General features: G+C 38.2%; 1 protein-coding gene across 3 annotated transcripts in view; it reads right to left on the minus strand.

Annotated features, from left to right (window-relative positions):
* Positions 1-24343, minus strand: part of TPR (translocated promoter region, nuclear basket protein) — a 38455-nt gene that overhangs the window by 6374 nt on the left and 7738 nt on the right. For 2 of the 3 annotated variants that reach the window (XM_065842674.2, XM_065842673.2), the window contains exons 11-44: positions 23364-23455; positions 22362-22559; positions 21795-21902; positions 21036-21262; positions 20385-20548; positions 19861-20000; positions 19627-19775; positions 19178-19340; positions 18652-18786; positions 17779-17919; positions 17441-17609; positions 16806-16972; positions 15693-15845; positions 14879-14995; positions 13596-13799; positions 13320-13504; positions 12731-12878; positions 12206-12343; positions 11435-11566; positions 10963-11093; positions 10396-10606; positions 9915-10061; positions 9328-9526; positions 8460-8665; positions 7714-7775; positions 6575-6783; positions 5607-5879; positions 4699-4847; positions 4213-4296; positions 2534-2734; positions 2174-2305; positions 1597-1687; positions 959-1179; positions 21-89 (exon numbers count right to left, since the gene is read on the minus strand). In XM_065842674.2, coding sequence (XP_065698746.2) covers positions 21-89; positions 959-1179; positions 1597-1687; positions 2174-2305; positions 2534-2734; positions 4213-4296; positions 4699-4847; positions 5607-5879; positions 6575-6783; positions 7714-7775; positions 8460-8665; positions 9328-9526; positions 9915-10061; positions 10396-10606; positions 10963-11093; positions 11435-11566; positions 12206-12343; positions 12731-12878; positions 13320-13504; positions 13596-13799; positions 14879-14995; positions 15693-15845; positions 16806-16972; positions 17441-17609; positions 17779-17919; positions 18652-18786; positions 19178-19340; positions 19627-19775; positions 19861-20000; positions 20385-20548; positions 21036-21262; positions 21795-21902; positions 22362-22559; positions 23364-23455 — 5315 coding nt within the window. The remainder of the gene's footprint in view (positions 1-20; positions 90-958; positions 1180-1596; positions 1688-2173; positions 2306-2533; positions 2735-4212; positions 4297-4698; positions 4848-5606; positions 5880-6574; positions 6784-7713; positions 7776-8459; positions 8666-9327; positions 9527-9914; positions 10062-10395; positions 10607-10962; positions 11094-11434; positions 11567-12205; positions 12344-12730; positions 12879-13319; positions 13505-13595; positions 13800-14878; positions 14996-15692; positions 15846-16805; positions 16973-17440; positions 17610-17778; positions 17920-18651; positions 18787-19177; positions 19341-19626; positions 19776-19860; positions 20001-20384; positions 20549-21035; positions 21263-21794; positions 21903-22361; positions 22560-23363; positions 23456-24343) is intronic. The other variant, XM_065842675.2, reaches the window with a different exon arrangement.

The following is a 24343-nucleotide window of genomic DNA, read 5'->3' on the forward strand; positions in this document are numbered from 1 at the left end:
GTAGACATTCATGTCCTTACCATCCCACCTATACCAGGAGTCAGCTGAAGTCCACGCCCCACTGACTGTCTCCGAGTCATCTGGATCCTCTTTACAATAAAGAAAAAAAGTAGTGTGAATGCTCTCCTGGAATTCTAATAACATACAATTGTTCAATCAGAATGAAATATAGTGGCTAAGCAAGCGTAACTATAACACGTCAGTGCACAACACTGCTCAGTACATCATCGTAACGTCTTAAAGAACAGACTGTGGCTGCTCCACACCTTGTGTCTGCTGCCTGGTCTAACCATGAAAGAATCATGTAAGTTTAAATTCTGGGTAAGTGACATTACTATTTTACTCAACTATCATCCAAGGACAGAAAACTTGACCACTGAAATATTGTGGCCTCAAGCCTCAGAACCAGTTTATGGTAAAGCATAAATTTCAGTCAGGATATTTTTGCAAAATTCAGGGTGTGACGTTTAGTTTACAAAATCTATAGGTCTGTGTTACAGCATCATCACAGGTCAGGCACTGATTGTGAAAGGTTTAGGTGCTCAGTCTGCACTGGGGCAGGGACCAATAAAAACCCCTGCAAACCTGTCCAAGTTACAATCTGTTCAAGAACAGCTTTTATAATGGAAATATCCATAGTAACTGATTGAAACAACACTGGTATAAGAATTTCAAGATAGAAATCCATCATGAGCGCTTGACTGTCGTTAATGATCCCTGTCCAGCCATAATCTGCAGGATGAGATAGGTTAAATCCATTTGCTCAGATACCACTTTTAAAATCATAGAACCATTCTGGTTGGAAGAGACACTCAAGATCAAGTCTAAACATTTCAGAATGTTAAACAGACGTAATCTATTTTTACAATAGGCAGGGTACTTAGGTTTTACTTAGAATAAATCATACGGTAAGTTTTTAAAGTTTCAGAAGTTCTCAACTGCTAGAGATGGTTTATACCTGCACTGGGGGACCCAGTTCTTGAGGAGGAGCATGAATGGTGAGTCGTGGGGGCAGGGGATGTGGGGGTCTGCGCGGTGACTGGGGGGGCCGCGGGGCCTGTCTCTCCGAGGCGGACGATGGCTGCTGTTCTCTTGGGCTTTCGTGAGGAAAGGTGGACTCCGCAGCACTTGTACTCCCTTCTCCTAAAACATACAGAAGGGTGTGCTCCCCAAACTGAGCTGAAAACATGAAGGCAAGTCTTCAAATTCTGCTTTCATATTAACACAGATGTTTCTACCCTTGCAAGAGTGGTGACAGCTGAGCATTGTTATTTAAAAGCACTTAAAAGAGCACTTGCCCCAGCTACATCAACACCAGCACTGAAAAAAACCCCACTGATTATTTAAGTGCTGATTTAGAAACAGGAGATTAATCTACTGAGCCATCAAGAGCAATTTCCACAGCAACCAGAGCTTCCATGGTTTTAAAGGGAATGCGGAATATATCCAGAAAAAAAAAATTCAAAACAATCTACATTTCTGGTTAAAATCACTTCTAGCATTTTGCCTTATATTCTTACTTTGAAGTGCATATTTTAACACAGGCAAAACAGCTTCTACATTTTCCCCTCTTGAAGAAACATGCTATAACCATACCGCTGTTTTGGGAATCTGCTGCCCTCTGGTTGCTTTCGCCTCCTCCCATGCTTTCCTCAGTTTCTGTTCCAGGATCAGTGCCATCAGCACCCTAAAAAAACCCCACGTAGACATAATATGATTAGCACTGAACAACTGATATCCTGTCAAGATATCAAAGACATCAAAATCTTAAAATATTTCTGTAAGTATCTATGAAATCGTGTAAATATATACAACTGTATGAAATTTCAGAAGTTTTGCGTATCTGTACGTACACAAACGTGAACAATGGAGCCATGATCGCTTAATAATAATGAAATACCCAGCTTTTAAAGAAACTGCCTTACTAGCTTTGCAACTACACTATTTGTTGCTTGTCCCTGTACTTTGTATTTTCATTCAACGTTCTTAAATGTTCAAAGTTGAGTCTTCTTGTGAAAACAGGAATTACTATCACCTGCTTGCAGCCTCAGTTTTCTGGGATGAATTCATACTAAGATTTTCCCTTTCAAGTACGCCAATCTGTCCAGACGCATTACAACACCGATTTATTCCGAGAAATTTAACAGGCTATAAAAAAAGGTACAAATCTCACCTCAGCATCATCTGCTTCATATCCATCATTGCCATCAGCGCTACCAGTTCCTTCATTACTGTCATCGCCTTCATCTCCCATCCCCGTGTCTTCATCATCATCCTCGTCGTCTTCTTCCTCGTCCTCATAGTCCTAAAACCATAAAAAACCAGCAGCCGATGGGCTCAGCCGTGTCCTGCAGCGAGGGCACTGCTGGCAGAGCTGGAACAGGCTGTGTCCACACACTGGAAGTCCAGACTACAAAAATCCAGACTATTTATACAGTAAAAAAAAATTAGTCCCACACAGCGAGCTTTACTTCGGATCAAAGATAAAATCATAAAGTAATTTATAAATAAAATAATTCCATGCTACACGTACTTCCTGCTCGCCTTCATTTTCTTCGTCATCATCATCTTCATCATCACTGTCAATTACGATGACATCATCTCTCTTGGACTGACCATCCTGAGATGACGAATTGTTTGGTTGATCTGACTGGAGAGGTCCAAGATCTATTGGGATAGACTGAGAAGTTTCTTCGCTGTCCTCCATAGGAGTGTACTCTCCCTGGGTAACACCCTGCGAAAGAGAAACGTGAATTACTGGAGGAACCAAAATCAAACGCGGCATATCCAATTTTTAAATGTTCATCAAGAAAGCGTGTGCTGTATTTCTGACACCTCTTAGATCTCAACCTCAGTCAAATGGAGGCCTTGCTCTACAACACAAATATTTTATCCTTCCCTACCAAATCTGATAGAACGTCCTGAGTTGGAAGGGACCCCCAAGGACGACCGAGTTCAGCTCCAATAGGTGCCATCACTAGGGATACTGTATCACATATGATGTATTTGAATGCACACCCATGAAAATCTGCTCTCTGAATATTTAGCCATCTACTTTGGACAACCAAGGAGCTATCACCAACACCTGCCACCATCTCTCTTCTACGCAGGAATCCTAAGCTGCTGCTTTAGAGTTCATTTGCTCTGGAGAAACAGCAACACAATGCACACGATCACCAGCCACAAAGTGAGCAAAAAATTCTCCTTCCATTCAGCATGTACATATAATCAAAACATGTAAAACAAATCTGACAAATATGACTAGAAGCGTTCAGAAAAAAAAACAAGGGCATAAGAGAGAGTCCCCCACAAGCTCTTTAAAAAAAATCAAGACTCCACCACATCCCTTCTGTAGCATTCAAGATTTCTGGTTTAGGTACAATAACTAGGTTATTATTTTCTGAACAACATGTTACTTTAAAGCTGCACATGCTTGTCTAGCAGCAGAATTCAAATTATTACATGGAATACTAGAGTTGTTTAATTAAAGAAGGTTTAAAGATACCTGTGGAATAGAAAGCACACAGCTGGGATTTAATGAGATGTTTGTCATGCCTTTTAAACTTACGATGGATACAAGGGGAAAAATGATCAACTAAAGACTCAGTACCTGCCACTGCCTAAAGAAAATAGATTCCACAGTTCAACATGAGGTTTTGCCAAATTACAGTTATATTCAGCTTTCCTAACAGAGCTACAATGGGCATTTTACAGAACCAGAACAAAACCAACTTATTTTCTTTGTTTAACACATCATGACCCATCAAACACTAAGCTTGCTTGAGGATTTGTCAAATCCTTCTGTAAAACAAAGGCCAGAAAACAAAGAGAAGCTCTCCAAAGGAGTAAATGAAGAACTGAAATCAAATTCCATTTTAAGATTGTGACTTACTTAACCTCTCCATCTCAGTTTCACTACAGAAAACTGGGGTTAAGGACATTAGGAGTTCTAACACACCACATCAAATTGAAATTCAAAATTGCAAAGCTTCATTAACATCCTTATTTTTACTTATAGCTATATGTAGAGTGCAATACAACCCAAATATGTATCCTTGAACACAGCAAGTCTGAACTTAAAATGGTTTTAAGTGATTTCCACTTGAAAAGTTTCAGATACGATTTGATATTTCATTTCTAAAAACATTGACAGTGAAATAAAAGATATAGCTATTTCTGCTGAAGAAAACCTTTCTTTTCAAACATGCTTACTTCTCCAATTGAGTCCTGTGAGTCTTGATTGTACGTTTGAGCTTCTACCTCACCATCAGTGCTCTCTTCTGCTGTCACTTCCTCCTGAAAGAACATTTATTTTTCTTGTTTAAAACATATCATTAGCCCTAAAGTTAAGATGTTTGAGATTTTTCTAACTTCTTTTTAATGATCTTTTCCCACAAAGATCACAGGCATCATTTTGTTCCCCTTCCACTATTACTCCTTAGCTTTGCTTTTATCTGGCACCACAGATTGCTCTGCCTTGGAGAAATAGTTTCCCCATTCCAGTTCACTGCACCTCAGTGCTCTACATCTTCTTGGGACCAAAAAAAGAACCCCCAAGGTTTCCCCCTCCACCCCCATCCTCTTAGCTAATTAAGTGATAACATTCTTACACCATCTTGCCCTTTTCTGGTATGCAATATCCACCTCGTACAGAGTTAATAGACAGATTAAGTAGTAGCATGTTATGTTGTCACAAACCTCAGGTCCAACTCTCTGTACGCTTCTCAGTTTCTTCGGAAGAGGCACATCCACCGTTTCCTCTGAAATTTGGTCCGAGTTTTCCACAGTGTTATCTTCCTCTTCCTCTCGTGGACGTTTAGACAGCGAAGAACTTGGAGTAGCTGAAACTTAAAAGAGCCTTTCTGTTATTTTCAAATGTACAAACCTGAAAATCAGAAGGTTTGGTATTTTATTCTGGAATATTGCCTCTTTTTCTACATTGGACGATAACAAGTTGTATCAGAATGACTCACTTTGTGCTGTTTCCTAGGCCATGGAACCATCGGCCCCTTTGGTTACAAGTCTTACACTCTTGGACCTATATTCATGACCTGACCAAACCCAGATGTAATTAAATGTAATTAAAAGTAAAAAATTAAATTATTTTTTCAGCATTTTTGCTTCTGACAAGTTCACCTACAAGTTTAACAGAGTATCAGCTAGAAAACAGAAGAAGCATTTTAGGAAAGTGTATTTTGGGGAATAAACATTTTAAACTATGCTGGACAAACAGATGTGCAACAGTGTATCACACTAAGCAGCTTTTGTGTCCATCTCTATATTTTCTATTCCAGCTTAAGTAGCTTACTCGTGACGCCTAAAATGAACCTTGCTCCAACAGTACCATGGAAACAGAGGCAGCAAGGTTTAACGTATTAAACCCCGATGCTGCTCTGAACAGAGAAACAAGTTTGTATTTTCTGTTTCAAGGAATTCAGTGACAGTTTCTTAAGGTTTGAGAAAGCAGCCTAACACCAGAAGTTTGTAAAGCTTGCAATAAACTCAGGCAGGAGAAAAAAGGGCATATTCTTTTGCTGAAGTTAGGCCTGGCTTAACAAGGGTTCGAGGAACTATTCAAAAAGGCAGGCCTAGAAAATAAAACCAACCTGTGCCAAAGACAGCTGTGGAAGTGGAGGGCCTCTCTATCTGTGAGCTCTGTACGACCTCCACGATGGCAGGGGACGGCTCCTGTGCAGCGGGCTCAATCTGAGGGTGGCTTTGCTGGGTGGGCTGCACAAACGCTGTGGCTTGAGTCTGCTGCTGAACAGTCAGGATGGGCTGAGACAGAGACGTCTGAACGTTGGGGCTGGTGGAACGCACAGACCCACTGGTACTCCCGAAGACTGGAACGTGCTCCACAGGTCCCTCTGACTGCATGGCTGAAAGGCAAACGGGAGCGCATTCAACTGTCAGCATGCTAATTACTACAGTTCACACTCTCCATTTCAGAACGCCCTAAATAAGCAGATTCCGTGTTCTGCAGATAGAGTTAACATTACTTACAATCTTCAGTTGAGGAATCATGAACTTTGTTGCAACAGAAGCAGTCATAGAAGTGCAATATTGAAAAAATGAAGGGACAATAAAATTATTTGACGTACTTTCAAACCAATAATTACTGAGATTTCAAGGCAAAGTGTTTATTATTTCATTCCTATGAGGACAGGCTGAGAGAACTGGGGGCGTTCAGCCTGTAGAAGAGAAGCTCCAGGGAGACCTTAGTGTGGCCTTTCCAGACTTAAAAGGGGCTGATAAGAAAGATGGGGACAGACTTTTTATCAGGGCCTGTTGTGATAGGACAAGGGCTGATGGTTTAAACTAAAGGAGGGAGATTCAGGCTGGACATGAGGAAGGAATTGTTGCCCCTGAAGTCTGGCCCAGGTTGGCCAGAGAGGTGGTGGATGAACCATCCCTGGAGACATCCCAGGCCAGGCTGGACGGGGCTCTGAGCAACCTGAGCTGGTGAAGATGTCCCTGCTCATGGCAGGGCTGGCACTGGGGGAGCTGCGGAGGTCCCTCCAACACAAACCATTCTATGATTACTTGTAGATCCTTATACCGTACTAATGCTCACCTTCCTGAGTCTCCACCTGTGTTGTGGGCATAACTGTGGCTGTCGGAGTAGTGGTAGGATTAGTGACAGTAGCAGGTGTCACCATCGGGCGGATACTGGCTCTCGGAGTAGATTTATTCCCAGCTATCGCAGCAGCAGTCACTTTACTTGGAGTTGACACAACAGGAGTTGGTTTAATATTTGCCGTTGGTGGATCTGAAGTGCTAGCACTGAAAAACAGGATCTTGGTTTCACCATGGAAGCGCAGAAAGCAGGTTTTAAAAACATGTAAATACATTCTCATAGCCAGAAATAGTAGTTTTTAAAGGTTTAAAATTTAAAAGCCTCACACAGGCATAATGAATTGTCTTCCAAATTTTTTTATATATTTAAAAAAGAAAAAAGATAGACCCACTATGCTATCAGTAGTGTTTTGTCCCACTTAGAGGTTTGACAGGTTTCCTCAAACATAATCGACTAGAAATCTGCAAGTAGATCAAAAGGAGCAGCACGTAGCCTGCACTATTAGCTGTGCTGGGTCTTTATTACAGCAAGAAAATACATCTTACATTAAAACTAACTGATTAATTCAATACAGAGCAACATCATCTTTTGGTTGAGAGAAGGATCAGTCAAAATTTAAGGAACATTTTTGAAAGCCTTCCTTTCAAAAGGATGCTGTCATAAAAACTGAAAGAGTTTGTCACCTAAACTCAGCAATACAGTAATATTTCCCATTTTAGAGCTTAGTCATTTGACTATTTTATCTGTTGTTTGAGCTTCTATTCAGCCCATTTCTCATGTTTGAGATTCTTGCCTAAGGAATATCCCCGCTCCGAAACCAAAAAGATCACAGATGATAATCGAAACTGTATAACCACAAGAATCTTGAAGTCTAAGAATATTTTAAAAATCTTCTGTGTTTCCCAGATACCATGTTCCTGGTGGTTAATATGACTATTTGACTTCTTAAAAGCCTTATTGATTAAACGCAGCTAAGAAGACAGGAAGAACATATTGTGTCAATCAGTATCTTGAAAGCTGCTTAAGAAAAATTGTGAAAAGCCAGTGGTTCACTAAAAAGAACAGCAGCTAAAAGAAGACAAAACCAAAAAACACCAGCCACAAACTCTGCAAAAACCCCAAACCCTTCAACTCACATTCCTCGTTCACCTGAAGCTGGCGTAGACTTGAGAGAGATTTGCCTCTGCTGTTCTGGGACCTATGAAGAAAGAAACAGAAGTATCGTACCATGTAAATACAAAAAAGAGCAAGTAATTTGGTAAAATACTTCAGCAGACAGATCTCTTTGCTAGTAGTTGGGTTTTTTTTAACAGATTTGCTACCATACTTACTCAGACTCTGCGAATACTGCAAATTCTCCAGAAAAATCGTACCAGTGATAGTAAGTATGTAAACCAATTCAGTAATTTCTCAGGTATTTTCTAAAGCTATGGAGAGAAGAGGAGCTTAAACTCATTATACTGAATGCATGGATAAAATTATAGAGGTAGAGGGCAGAGAGCAAAGAGCTCATGGGCTAATTTGCACTGAATGATCTGTGTGCTTGTTCGAACTGGGAATTCTGGCTATGGCAGGAAATAAATTTAAAATTAGGCTCTGAGTCCTGCCTAAAGCTAGCTATATTTCCAAAACGAAGGGAGCAGCAATTTGGGGGGCTCATTGAGATATATATATAGTGTAGGAGTCCTATGACAAGAATTTCCATCTGCTATTTCGGATGTTTAGAGAAAAGAGCTTCACGTAAAGCAGTCCTGAGCATGAAGTCCTGTACACACAAAACCAAACCAAGCTAGAGAAGGGTACCGACAGCTGTGCCCACTCCGTCATGAGACACACAAGCCCTTTATTTCCTCTCACACAGCCGGTTAAAAGGATTTTGTACCTTGTTTGTAGACTCTGGCGGCTCATCCCGCTGCTCGTGGTGTCGCTCCTGCTGCTCTCTGAGCTCTCTTTCCAGACGGCAGATTCGACCTTCATACTGGGATTTCAGTGCACTCATCCGCACCTCCAGTTCAGTCTTCTGCTCTTCTAATGAGCTGCTCTTTTGCTTCCACTCTTCATTTTCTTTTGTTAGCTGTTCTTTCGTACCTAATTGAAAAGGAAAGAATTCAGTCTCGCCACTGTAAAGCTGCCTGCCAAGTCCCTGCATCCTAAATACCTGGCTGTTTTAATAGGTTAATGATGTATTTTGACATCTTAAAAACGTTAAGCTAGCAAAGGAGCTCTTAGAAGTAATTTTAACTTTCACCTGCCATTTTTCTATTTAAAAAAATTTAAAATATAAAAATACATAATAAAGATATATAAAGAAAAAACTAAAGAAGTAGTCGCAAAAGAAACAAGATGTTTTCAGCAAGCTCTGGTACCATCATTCCTCTCAACTTCAATTAAAAGTAAAGGAGGGAGCTATGTTTCGCACTTGTACACTTAGGGAAGGCAAGAGTAAATTACCTGTGTCATCTCTAATCAACAGCAAGATAAAAAATGGGAGTTATCATGTTGGCTGGCTAAAACGGAGTAAAACTTTTTTTACCTCCATTGTACAGCTAGTCATATACTTCATCTCCTGAAGGAATTAAAATTTAAGTTCTAGAACAACTCCTGTAACATCTAATCTAGAAAAAAACATTTAAGTGAAATATGAAGTAGGCCGTGTTTTCCCAAGCATCCTGTCTAAATGCTTTTACATAGAAATAATAAAAAGGCCAAACAGAAGACACCATAAGGCCAGAAATAAAATATTGTAATACCAGCTAACTGCGCGATTTTCTGCTTAGCCGCAAGCAAGGTCTTCCTCGTTTTCTCTTCCTTCTCAGTGATCTGTTGCCTGAGCTGCTCTTCCTGCGTAGTCTTCTCTTGCAGATCTTGATGAAAACGAGCAAGTTCTGATTGTAGTTGTGTGATCTGCTCCTGAAGATTTCTAACTTCAGTTTCCTTTTCTGATATAGTCTAGAAAGAGAGAGTGCAACTGTTGGTCACAACCAGCTACTTTAAACAAGCCCCAATGACCCAGTATTAGCTGGTCACTTTATTAATACTAAAAGGCTTTTAATTAACAATAGGGGAGACCAGTCCTCTCCAAACGCAACAGTTGAGAAACAGCATTATCTTTCCCACTTCTTTATTCCACGAAATAATGTGACACACTAGGCTCAGGATTTAAACAAGGTTTAAGGTCCCTCCTTCCCAACAAGGTAGAGGCACAAATAGGTCATTTTGCATATTTCTGTGCATGCATGTGCACACACACAAAAACCCACCCTCCCATTCCTCACAGTTACATATTTAAGTACTCTGAAATTGTTCAGTGTCCTTACCATGTTTGTTCTGTTCTTACCTTTTGTAAACTTTCAACCTGAGCCTCCAAAGCCTTTGTCTTCACTTCAGCTTGACCGAGAGTGTCTTTCAGCTCTTGTACTTCCTGGGCAGAAACTTGTTGTTCTTGTTGTTCTACAAGAGGCTGAGTTGATGCTTCTGCAACCATCTGAAAGATGTTAAGTGGTATCAGGCTAAAGGGTTCAATCTGATGAGATCAGCGTTACTTTCACAAGTCGCTTTTGCACGCGAACCGATGGTTTAAAAAGTTCAGGAATTCTAATCTTAAGTTTTGTTAAGAATACTGCAAAATCTTAAGTGATACACAGCTCATGTTTTGAGCTAACAGTACAATAAACAATGCCATTTTTTGCTTTTCTCTTCACAGGTAAGTATTCATAGATTATTATACAAAAGCAACATGACGATCATTAGCTAGATTATGCATTATTCTAGTTGAAAACACACTTCTAAAATAGAATTTCTTCGCAAAGTGTATCTACCTTATCATGTTGTGCTTTCAGTTCCTCATATTGAGTCTTGTACCTGCGCCCAATTTTCTTGACCTGCGTTATAGTTTTCACTTTTTCTTGTATGTCAGCCACTTTGGCATCCAGTTCTTTCTGTAAAGTATCCTTTTCTGTTCTTATTTTAGTTACTTCATCCTTCAGGCTCTGAACAAGATTCTGGCTTGTAGTCAAGGATGCACTAGTTCTAAATAACAAGAGATTAAGGGAAGATGCAAACGAGATGTTCAAAATGGTTAATAATGTTTCGATATTGCTCACTGATGTAATATCACAGGCGTTATCTGTAGTGAATTATGTTTTCTAGGATTTTACAATACAAAGGAGTATTTGTAGAATACAATACATTAGTTTAGAAGAAGTTCAGCTAAAAGACAGCTTCCAAAGCAACTTTGTTTTACCTGCTTATTATCACACTACAGCAAGAATACCAAAAGTTTCATAGTTACATGGAAACAGTTAAGAAATTCCACTTTCAGATCCAGCTTTATTTAAAATATTTTGCTTTGCACAAAACTTTTGAATAACTGACTTATGCCACACCTGGCTATTTCTGCTTTAAGCCTGCCCGTTTCTTCACTCATTTGTTGTATGCGCTTGGTGTTTGCTTCCCTCTCCGCAAGCAGCTTCCGATACTCTTCGAGATCAGTATCCTTCTGTTGGCTCAATAAATGCTGAAAGGTTGAGAAAAGAGTTTGCATTTTCATAGGATCATTATACAACTATATCCAGAAAATCTCCTTGAATTAGAGCTACTGCTTTTGCATTTTGATTTGGAATGCCTATGAATTAGAACAGCCTATTTTGAAGTTGTATAAGCAATGTTTTATAATTAAAATACATTTCTTAGCTTGTTGTTGTTTTTAAGAAAATTTAGAACTTTTTTTTGGTCTTTGCTTTGGGTTTTCTGTTTGTTTGGGGCTTTGTGTTTGAGTTTTGTTGCTGTTGTTTGGATTGTCGGTTTGTGTTTGGTTTTTGGTTTTCCAGAACATCTTTGAAGACATGCATTCCTCACCTGAGTCCGGGCTTTCCAGCGTTTAACATCTTCTTCCAACAGCTTTTTCTCCGCCTGCAACATCCCACTTTTCTCACTCAGTTCAGCATTAGACTCTTGCAGAGGTAGGATGTCTGCCTCAAGCTTGCGTACCTGGCAAAACACAACTGGGGACTAAACTCTCTGGATCTTATAAGACCGAAGGAAACTGAATACAGTAGGTCATGAAAAGTAAGAACAGTAAGAGGAACAGACCCTCAAGAAGTCATGATGTATTAATAGGTTCTTTTCCAACTCTCTGCCTTTCAGTGGCGAGCTGGGGGCAGGGAGAAGGAAAAGGAGCAAGCGCAGGGGATGATCTTACAGAGAAAAAAATATACAGGTACAACTTCACAATTTTGGATTCTCACTTTGTACTTTGGTACAGGAAACAGGTTACTAATTACATGTTAGAAGTCAAGCAACACTGCACTGGATCCCATGAAAATAACTGGTGTGTAGAGATGGGAGAAGGCAGGATCGCCCTTTTAAACTCCTAATAAAGTGGTGGTCTGCTTTACAGGTGCCATTTTTCATTCACCTGCTCATAATATCCTTGTTACTGAACTTCAAAATGTTGTAGGGGGACCAATATCTTCTATAATTCTAAACGGAAAGTTTCCTCATTTGTGCATAACGTAAACGAATAAGTACAATCTAAATAATGTATTTATTGTAATTAGCAATGGTATACCCAGACAGTAACTCATCGGCTTGAATATCTGAAAAAATTACGTGAGCCTCAGTACCAACCTTTGCTTGAATTTGTTGTAGCTCTTGTTCCAGTCTCTCCTTCTCTTCTCTTAGCATCTTGTTGGTTTCTATCAGTACGTTCATGGTCTCAGTTTTTTTCATTAATTCTTCGTGCTGTGCAATGGTTTTTGCTGTCACCTTTTGAAAAGATTTAACTCAGTCATTTGTTTTGCTTGCACATGCATATATACTTCTCTGGATCTGGCACAACACCACCTTGCAAAGCTATCACACATTCACTATCTCACATGTACATTCAAAGTAAGTAAATATTGTTTAAGAAATGGAGGATAAAAAAAAAAGAGGGAAATTATCTTTATTTTCCCTACGGACATGATTTTAGAATTACCACACTGCTCCACAGGACTCATAACAAGATCCTCTGTTTGGCTATACAATATTCACAGTTTAACATCTCCCAGTTCTTCCAAAACTTCATTTTTGGGCTCAGGCAGCAAAGACAGAGTAGAACATAGGGAACAGCCCTCTCTTACTCAAATCATAAGCGATAACATCCAACCATACCTGCACCTTCTCCCTCTCAGCATTGAGACTGTCCTGCAGTTCCTGGAGTTCCCTTTCCAGGTGCTCAACTCTCTGCCGGTACCGCAAACTCTCCACCTGGGCCACTTCGAATCTAGTTTCTGCAATCTCCTTTTCTCGACGTATAAATCTGCAGTGAGACAATGAACCACACATCATGTCCATGAAAATGCAAGACAAAGCTTTTCAAGGTGAAGCATCTTATATCTGAAGGTCTAGTGAATATAGAAATTGGTTCAGAAAGACCAAAAAGAGACTCCTAGATAAGAATTACTGAAAATCTACATAAACTCTTAAGAACCACAATGAGAAAAAAATCACCTCTATGAAATTTCCTCGCCAATCACATTTGCTAAAATCTGATTTAGCTTCCTGTCTTAACTGATTCAAAGCTTTTTTCCTAGAAGTATAAAGAAATCTCCTCTGTTCATTTCCGATGTAGCACAACCACCTCCTACCTAGCAAAAAAGCACCTGCATCTTATACATCATCTTTTAAAGTAATACGGAACTATTTAATTTGCAACTAATTTATAACCACACCAGGAGAAGTAGCCCAGAGTTAGGTTTACCTAAGAATTTCCAAGATTTGCTCCTGGGATTTGCCCTCCTCATTGAGAGAAACATTCACTGCAGTTGGCACGGCTTCCTTCATTGAAGTCACCATCTTATCACTCAGGCTTTCCAGCTGTTCATGTAATAATCGATTTTGTTTTTCCAAATCTTCACAGCGGGATGCGAGTTTGGAGGCTTCATCCTGCAACAAAATTGTTCGATGGCTGTGAATTCTGTGTCGTAATTTCCACTAACTGAAAAAAAAACCACTGAAACCATAAAACAAATCATACCTTGATCATTCTCTCTCTCTCTTCCCACGAGGCTTTGCACTCTAATAATTCAGACTCCGCTTTCTGAGCGGCATCCTCCAGCTGCTGCCTCACCGCTGCGTTCTTGGCAACTTGCTCTTTAATAGCCTGTAATGCTTCAACATCAGCAGCATGAAGCATTAACTCTCGTTCGTATTTATTTTGCGCTTCAGAAGCCATCTTTGCCTGCAGAAAAATATAAAAAATAGATACGGTTCCCTTTAATGTTACACGTTTTGATATGTATAAATAGATTCCCAAATTCTAGACAAAGTCAGTGATCACTAATCAAAAAGAAAACCACCGGCCAAAACCTGTGTCATTCTCAAGTCCGAAAAAATGGATAAGCTTAGAACAGTTCCCTTAAGGAAATTCTTATTTTTACGAAAAATTAGAGTTCTATATAATTTTCTCTGAGCAGCTAGCAGGAGGATATACTCTCTATATAGCTACTCTACAATTAAACCTTTTGGTGTAGATTCTGCACTGATAACAGGCAGGTGTTAGTCTAAAAACATTCCCTGGTTACTTCTACATGTGAATGGACAAAGATATTTGCTGCATGAGGTTAAAAAGCTATAGACAAAGTATGGTCAGTACTTGCTGAAAAAGATGGAAATGCCTGTCAACTAAATTTTGAGTTGGATAAAACAGCAGCTAAAAGTTTTTCAACATTCTTTACATCAAATCAGAGTTGCCAGGATTCTCACCTGCAGAAAAGTAGACTTCCATTTAAAAAAAAGCCCACGTTGGTAACAAGATAATCTTTCCATGTGCTGCTAAATATAATATTTCCCTCAGTTTTAAAAGATGGCAATTACGTTTTGGATTAGAAAGATATTTTCCCCACTGTCTTGTTGTGAGAGTTCAGGGTTTTTTTTCTACTTCCCATCAGGAGACTGAGGTAGTACATCATTGGAAACAGTTAATTAGATACCTCAATCAATTTTTTTTACATATGAGACAGACTTCAGAAATGACATCTTCTGTTTTCTTAAAGATGACACAAACTGTGCTTGCAGCACAGCTTTGTATTCAAAGTCAGTTTAATTGATACTACCCCAATGTTTGATCAGGTAGAACAATGAAGCATTAAACACGCAGCTGTTCAATAAAGTGCTTTTAAAGCACTTTTCTTGCCTCCACAAGCCTCTGATTAGCAGCACTACCTTTAACAAAAGTTTTGAGTTCAACTGAAAAATCAATTAAAAACTAACATTACATTTACCACCTCTGGCTGAAATAGGCAAATACTACAAACACACCTGTTCCTGGCAGTCACGTCTGGCTTGCTGTTCATTATTTAGAGCGGTGCTGGCTCTCTGCAGAGCTTCCTGAACTTCTGATTGCATGGTGGACAGACTCTTCTTCAGTTCTGATAGCTGTTGTGATGGGGGACAGGGGAAATAACCAAAATAAATAAACAAAACAAAAAATTAAGACTAAATCACCAAGTATTTTACAGAGTATTGAACACTGCAAGGCTTTGAATAATGCAGAACTGAAGTATGGTTATTTTTCTAGTATGTTTTTTAAATACTAATTTTAATCTAAAGAGAAATACTTTCAAGATTTCAACTTATTAATATACAAAGCTCTTTCCTGGTAAAAATAGATAACTGCTCTTTCAGAGTTGAGCCTGCAGTAATTCTAGTTGCAGTCATCTTGTTTCTTTCAAACCCAGTAAGAATCCCACTGTAAATCAGACAAATCAGGGCACAGACCACCCTGTTTTAAAAGACGAGCATGCTACAAATTTGGGTTTGGCTCATGTTCCAAAAAGGGTTTTCTGAGATCTTTCTCAAAGGCTTTTACCCACATTTTTCTGCAAACAGTGCTCAAAGTTCAGAAAGATATTGACAGCTTTAAATACAGAATCACATGAAGAAAGTGATAACGTACTAATCATGTTTGGAAACCTCTCACAAATTTAGTTACCCATTTGTACATCCTAAAAGACTTAGGTTTTCGACACTACCATAACTGTGAAAACAACCTGAAGTTTAGGGAATTATGTAAAAGCACATTCTTGTGGCCTCTATGCAATAGAGTTTAAGGAAGGGGATGTTCAGTGCATACCTGCTGTTCCATATTCTCCACAGCTTTACGCTTCTCCTCTTGCAGTTCTTGCTTTTCTTTCTCTGACTCCATCAACTTCTTTTCTAGCTGAGCTTGATACTCTGAAGACTCCTTCAGGCGAGCTTCAACTGTTGCACGAACTTCCTCCGTCACCTTCATTAAAATCCATCATGAGAGATCAATTAACTTTCCTTTAAATACGACATTCTGATGTGAAAGCAGGATTTTTTTTAAACAATTCAAAGCCAGAAGAGGTATTGTAAGCATCTCGTTTAGAACATCACCAAAAATTTGGAGAATAACAAATAGCACTGACATTTTCTTCTTTTTATTCCTCCCCTTCAAAGCTGCAATACCTCATGAGGTCCACCTAAGAAAAGTTTCACGTGGCTGCACTCAAATGTGCAGTAGCCATTTATTACACACCAGAATCTGCAATATTGTAAAAGCAGATGAAGCCACGGTGAAGTTTTCACAGTGACAGAACGCAGGCAGAGAACTTGCATACTAGACAAACAGCATCTACTGATACTGTGACTTCTGTAGAAAATGAGAATTCTGTTTTCCCAATCTAATTGATTCCACTATGCTGAATTGCCTGAAAGAACAGGCTTCATTTCTTATTAATGTGGTGGAGTGTATGACAGGTGAGAAGGTCTTTCTTAAGCTTTTCCCATCAATCCCACATACAGAATGTTCTTTTGCATGGCTGAAGACCTCACTGATGCAGAAGGTGTGAATTTCACTGCTTTTGATTACAGGATAATTCATATTTTTAACCACTGATCACAGGGTTGCACGGAAGAGTTTTTACAAGTCAATTCCTCTCTTTCGAAAGAATACAGTGGCAGAGAACAGCAGAGAGTCAAAGTTACAATTCCACATTTTAAAAATATGCTGCAAAAAGGTTTAATATTTCTATGATTAAAAGTGTTTCTAATTGAAACTGTCTTAAATAAGATCTTACTACATTATATTCTAATGTCTTCTAAGCTAACTCGAGGTTTTTTGTAATTCCTCCCATAATCCTACAGACTGGACTGTATACAAAAAGTCCAATCATCTTTTGTTTTGCTGCTGGTTTTGCTCTAATAAACAATGATAACTACTTACTTGTTTTTCCTTATTAAGGGATTCCTCTAGACTAAGAACCATGGCCCTGTACTGTTCCACATTACTAGAACTAGTCTTGAGTCTTTCTCTCAGGTCATTAACTTGTTCATCAGCTTGTCTTAGTCGACTTATAAGATCATCCACATCTTCATTTGCATTAGGCTGACCTATAGTATTAGAACACATTCATTAACCAATGAAGTTTAATTCAGTTTTTTTAAACCACTGTTCTGTTGAAAACTGATGTATTTTTAGGATAATAACATGGAAAACACAATCACCCTCACAAAGCTTTCCTAAATAAAATTGTCAGCCATAACCAAAATAGTGGCTTACGATAAACACTGTCGATTCAGAAAAGAAAAAAAAAAAGGGCTATTTAAAAATAAGTGACCTAATAGACTTCAGTTCTTTCAAATACAAAAAAAGGGATCCCATTGACAAAGACTGTTCATAAATTAATTTTACTTTAACAAATCATCCTGGTTATAATTTGTTTGAATATGTGAAAAGCATTACTATTTAGTGTATTGTCCTCCTAATTCTAAATCATTATGTATTATGATTTTCACCATTCCGCAGACAGCAATGTTTAACATAAAGAGAAATTCAATATAGCCAGACAGACACCTTACCCTTCCCTGGAGCCCTCACTGATGACTGAGATGCAAGCTGAGCCTCCGTGTTGTTAAGCTGTTGTTTCAACATGGTAGTTTCCTTCTGGGCATTCTTTAAAAGTTCCTTTGTGTTAATGTGACGGTTTGTCTCAGTCTCGAGCTGCCTCTTAAGATCCAGGATATGAACCTGAAAACACAAGGTTCTTAAACTTGTAATTATTCACAAATGGCACAAAGATCAAATATGTTTATAAATTTCACGTATGAAAAGCCATAGACTGCAAGCTGGCAGAAACCATGCAACTGTGGCTTTATTATCACTAAAACAAGTTTAGTATACTTATAATTATACTCACCTCTTGATTTTTGGTAAGGGAATGTCTTTGTTCCACCTCATTTTCTAGTTTCCTCTTCAGCTGAGATATCTCACGCTCCAGCTTTTCAATCTGATTAGTGAGTCTTTGTTTCGTTTCTGTCTCGGACCTCTCTAGTATTCCCTGATAAAAGAGCATAATGCACCATGCTTACAATACACTTAGAAGAATTTTCTTCTTAATCACTGCAGCATTTAAACAAAGTTGTCACAATACTTCTCCCATCAACAAAAAAAACTACTGTAGGGAGCAAGCAATAAAAGGTAGCACTTACAATGAACGACTTAGCTTTGAAAGATTTTTTAATAATAGTAATATAATAAGTATTATTAGAACAAAATCTACTATCCATGCAGTCTAATTCCAGGGGTTAAAAAACAGAAGATCTCCAACAGAAACAGAATTCAGTCACATGATAAAATGTGCAATAATAAATATTTATACTCTAAGAGACAATATACCTTATAATAGAAGACATAAAAGTAAGTATACCTTAGAACAACCGGAAAATAAACCACTGCAGGCACTGGTAAATTTTGCTATCATAAAAATTAACAGGTTTTTTCCTTTCACTCTGTTTCATGAGTTTTGTTGCCATTTCATTACAAAAACCCTTCTTATCAACTCAAAATTCTCAGGACTTTCCCAGGTAAATACCAGAATATTGTAATTTACAACAGGAATAACGAACTTGCTTAAACAAGTTGCTTGAGTATTTTTATGTTCAGTGTCAATTTGTAGCAAAAAAAATAATCCACGACCCAATCCCACTACTGTTTTATTCCATTTCAATGGGTATTTATTGAAAACTCTGAAACACAGATCAAACTCAGACGAAAGAATAAAACCACATACCTGAATAGTTCGTAAATTAGTAAGTAGCAAGTTCTGTCCTCTTTGTTCAACTAACAAAGACTCACGTTGCTGAGTCAAACGCACATCTGACATCTTCAAGATATCTTTCTCTTTTTTTAAGTTTTCTGCTCTCACCTTCAAGATAGCAAACAACAACAAAAACTTGGTTATCAATCCCAAATCTGCCCATTAATATTATTTTTATTATCAGTTAATAATACTTCCAAAAAAGAGCTTTTAAGATTACAGATTGCAAATTAAAATTTATGCAAATTAAGCCACAAACAGTAAGAACATAATTGTTTGATGAATTGCATTCTCTCTGTAAACTGAAACACCTTCGGAATGTTGTTCCATCTTCACCCAGTGATTGAGGTATTTTGTGGAATGTTGCAAATGTACGCAGCAAATATAATAGCTGCGGCGCTCAAAAAGCCACACATTCAAGTTCTGACAGTTTTCAAGATAATCATAACACTTGAGCTAATGCAGAATATCAAACAGTATAATGTGCTGAATCACTAACCTCTGCCACTGCCAGTTTTTCATTAGCTCCCCTCAGGTCTTGAGTCATAGTGTTAATTATCTGCTCTTGCTTCTGAGTCGTTGCTGTGAGTTTCTGTGTTCTTTCATGCAGAGATGTTATTTCTCGCCGGTAGCCTTCAACATTATCCTGCAGCATTTCATAACTTCACATGGAACAACAAAGCAAAGGATGTGTTTGCCACATTAAACTTTTTAATTGCAAGAGGTGTATGTACACAGCTATATGTTTGGTGTTCTTGTGCGTCAGTTTTCACATACGTGGCTTGCTCAGCTAGAAGGTATATTGCTGATCCCACCATCACTATTTCCTTTGTGTTCTTTAACAGAATAGACACTATTAATGTTTAATTGGCAACTCTTCCTGAGCAAACAAGATTCTCCTGACAGAGAACACATCCATTAGGCAATTAAATTAAATAGCTGATTTACCGTTTGGAGGCAAACTCCAGCTGTGTGGATATCTTTGCGTTTTGCGACCTCAAGTCTGTGACCTGCTCCTGAAGCTTTTCATTTTGTTCATTCAGCAACTTGTCATTCTCTGCCTTTTCTTTTTTATAGTTCTCAAACACTTCCTGCAACTACATCCAAGAACACGCATTAAAGTGCTTACAAGCGTAAGAAGAAATAACGAGAGCTTTCTACAGTGCTTATTGAAAAACATACCTGCTTAAGAGCAGCCTTAGCCTCCACAGCCTCCACTGACTCAGCCATTGACACCGGAGCAGGAGTTGACATGGCTTGAGGTAAACTTGGGCGCTTTGGAGTAGACATAAGAGAAATCTCCTCTGGTAACGTACCTGAAGCTAAAAAAAGATACAGGGCTTTTAAACGCAACCACTGAATGAATGTTTGCCAAAGCAAACCATATAATCACACTGAAATATGGCTAAAACTAAGACTGTATTGCTGGGCAGGTCTTGGGCTCTCCTGAGCAACTCATTTTTTATACCTATAATATGCTATCAAAACACACAGTCGCCACTACACATCAGTCATTACGTAGCAAATTATTATACCGTAAAAATAAAATCACGTGTCTAAATCCAAATTCATAGGTTTTCCAGTAAGGGTAAAAACTGAATAGCAGGTTAAGAGAAGTTACCGGTACCATTACAGCGCCATTACTGAAAACTCATCACAAAGGACAACTTTATATTTTTTCAGCGGTGCAGAAACGTGAAGCTCACCTTGCAAAGGGATGATGGCTCCTGTGGTCTGTGCCAACAATATGCGGAACATATCACGCTGACGAACTATAGACTCAACAAGCTGCAGCTGATGATGACGCGACTCACGCAGCTTTTCCAGCTCATTGTGAGCTTCCTCGAGTTGACTCTGAAGCTCCGAAATTCTGAAACCACCAACAGTTGTTTGCAGTAAGAAACAGCAAGGCAAACCAGGATGACACAACCCAGTAGCATGAGCAGAGAATCAGGCTGAGAACTTTTAATACAGAATTACTTTCTGTGGGCTTTACAGCTAGTGAATTAGATATGCACACATCCCATTTTTTGTTCAGCTAACTGGAATGAAAACTCAACTTTCTTTTTTAATAAACAGCTCTGTTTTGTAAAATCACATCCACTAAAATTTATTTTTACTTTGGATTTTGATGACAGAACCTATTACAAGGTGTGTAGCTACAAACCTAACCCTTAAGCAACATTGTCTTCATAACAGTTTGCCTTTATGAATTACACAGCTGCTCATGAGCACATGCACACTTACAAATGCACATACACGCACACAATCACTACCAATCAGAAACAAAAAAACCTGAAAAGTGTTTAAATAAATCCCTGTTACTACTTAGTAGAAACAGTTTACAGATCACTCACTTGGATGATGTTGTTTCTTGCTCCTCTTTTTCTCTGGCCTCTCCCAGCTCCCGAAGAGCCACCAAGAGACGCTGATTCTGCTGCTGAAGTTCTTCAATATTTCTGTAAGAGACCAGGTGTTGAGATATCACCTCAGAAGAGCTACTGATGTCAGCAGAGCTCACTTCTTCATCACGAATCACGTGGTTGCCCCTGGCTTCTTCCAGTTCCATTAAAAGCACACGAATCTGAAAGAGAACATTCTAGTGTAAGACTTGCAAACAGACTCAAAATTCTGCTCTGAAAAACAGTATAATAGAAATAAAGTCCTTGGAAATTCAGTATTTTTTCCTACAACATACAAACTACTATAATCAATAAATTCTTGTAAGATAGTTACATTACAGAAAAAAAACAAAACAGTTCAACAAAAGGAAACCACATCAATCTCACAAGTAGATAGTCCATGTTCAGTTCTGCAAACAGATCACACGACACTTCAAACAAAGAAGTTACAACTTTTCCATGCCAGATGTTAAACAAGATTATCCTAAACCAGCATCACTTCTATTGAGCTAAACTTATTCCAATTTTATAAGCAGAAATGTAAATACCATGTTGTCTTAAGGAGACACTTTAAACATCACTAAGGCTTTTATAAGAACTGAAGCGTACATGACTGTCGCTGAACACAGCTTCCAAATAAACTTCAGAAATACAGCACCATATTAATAAATAAATTGCAAATAGCACATTTAACCATAGCAACATTTGTTCTACCTGCTGTGAAAGATCTTTTACTTGTATTTCCAGTCTCTGGTTCTCTCTCTCAAGTAGAGAGGCGTGTTTATTGGCTTTATCGGCATCCTCCTGCAATCGCTGGATCTCCTGCAAGCACACAAACATTAACAAACACAGCAATTCAGCTCAAACACATTTCCTTCCAGACAGATAATGTCTTGTGAATCAAGCTGCATGTTACTACTTTAAAATTACACTCCAAAGGTTAAACTACAGATATGTATGAATCAAAATCTCTTTCATGCTATGTCAGTGTATGATTAAAATTAACGCGAAGTGAGCATCTCTGTCTACAAAGCATTTTTCTCTCTCAGAAATCAAAGATTGCAAGTCACCACATTTAAGCCTTCACTATAAAAAATTCTGAAAAAAATGTTTTGCCTGTCCTGTCCAATAAATCACAAGCTAGAAAGTTCAACAGATATTTTCCCACGACAAAAATTGACTAAAAGATCCATTTTATACATTTACTGAGAACCATCAGCATTAAGGAATTAAAAATCCATTTTTTCCATAATTTTACATGCTCTTTCATTTTATACTGACCTTCATAGCCTGTTCAAGCTTTGCTGACAGACTAGCAACAGCTTTTTGGGAACGCTCAAATTCTTCACGCTGACGTTTTAAGATTGGCGCTTTTGCTTCTACTTCCTGCACTATTTCATCCAAATATTTATTGATTCTCTTATTCTCCAGCTTTTCCAAAAGCAACTGATCCTGAGTTTCCACATATGCATTGTACAGCTGCAACAAAACATTTTTTTTGGTTTTGATACACCTGGACAGACCTCTTAAAAAAGCAGCACTGGTAATTACACAATTATCACTTTATACAACTCTAAACTAGTTGATTCAGAGAAACAAGTTGGACTTTCAAAACAATGTGGTTTTAGGACTCATACCAAGACAAAGCAGTTGTCTTTTAAATTAATTTAAAAATTGCAAACTTTCATAGAGCAACTGTGTGCAATAATAGAATTCTATGTAGAAGGGACAAATCTTAAGCAAGCTTAAGGTTATAGGAATATCAAAATTAGTATCACAAAAGAAAGCAGGAAGCACAGAAGTAATTTAGTGGCTGGAGAGAACGAACAATCGCAAACAAAATGATAATAAAAAGTGCACAAATAGAAGTATAAGAAAACCCCTAGAATATGTATGACATATGATTATTTTTTTCTGCAAGTGTAGGCCAAATGCAAAGCAATGGAGATGAAAAAATTATATAAATAAGCAAAAAAAAAAAGCTCCTGCCAAAAACACACACAGAAAAAAAGTTTATCTGTAAAAAAAAATATTTAGAAAAATATCTTAAAGCCCATATAAATGTTTTGATCTACTAAAGTAAAACAGCAAAGTACATGTGAAAAAAAATCCCAATAACTCAGCTAGCAAAGCCTCCCTCAAATGCATTAAAAGATTTCATCAACTCCAGCCAGGCGTTACATCAAATCCCAAACCGTGAATGAAGTCTGCACCCTTATATTATTAGCATTATCTCTGTTGGCATTTCGAGAGCCTCGAAATGGAAGAGTTAAGAGAACTTACCTCGGTGAGTTTCATCCCAGGCTTGACCACTTTGGCTACGGCCGCAGCGGTGGGGGACATGGCTGCCAGCTCCTCCTCGGACAGGATGGCTCCTGCGGACATAATCCCACCAACCACCCTTAAAAGCTGCAATAATTCCCATTGTAGATATTCTTTATTAAGAATGTCTACATACACCTTTGTGCTTTGTAATACACATACATGTGCAAGTGACTGGTATTATACACAATATTCCCTGTCATACAATATCAACATCCCTGACCGAGATATAGAATGCTGAAAAGCTTTTGCTATTAGACTCTTAAAATCGACATCATTTCTCAACATAAGTAATTGAAATACCTAGAACAAAACTTACATCAGATTTCTTAGCAAAACACTGGAGGTTTGGAGTGACAGAGCGCCGTTTATGGTCTTTAACACAGAGACATAGCAAATATACTTCAGACATAGCAAACATACTTCATGCCTCTCTGTTCCTTCCTACTCTGCTCTTTTAATTAGAAATTACTTATGTATAGTAAACAAACTATTATTTTCAACAGAAAAGATAGAACTCGAACAGTGAATACCGAGCAATATTTAACGTTAAGCAAAAATTTAAGGACAGAGGTTGTTTTCTGCTGCCGTTTTTAATTTTAAGAGGAAAACAAGAATAGTTTATCACCCCCACTCCCCTCTCCAGAAAACCATTAAAAGCATGATGATTCAGCCTCAAGGAAATGTTTCCTCTCCCTTTTCTTTGAAAAAAATAAGTCAGATTAACAAAAAAACTTCAAAAAACATTTTCCTCCACCAGAAAATGCATTTCTATGAAAAATATTTTTTCATATATGTACACACATGAAAAAGCATCTACAATTATTAAAAATGACCAAAGAGGAGTTAAGATTAAGGCACCTCCTACAAAAATTCAGCATAGTATTTTCACACAAGATGATAGAAAGCCTGAGACTGTCTGTATTTGAGTTCCCAGCATT

Source organism: Patagioenas fasciata, chromosome 6, assembly GCF_037038585.1.
Source record: "Patagioenas fasciata isolate bPatFas1 chromosome 6, bPatFas1.hap1, whole genome shotgun sequence".
NCBI lineage: Eukaryota > Metazoa > Chordata > Aves > Columbiformes > Columbidae > Patagioenas > Patagioenas fasciata.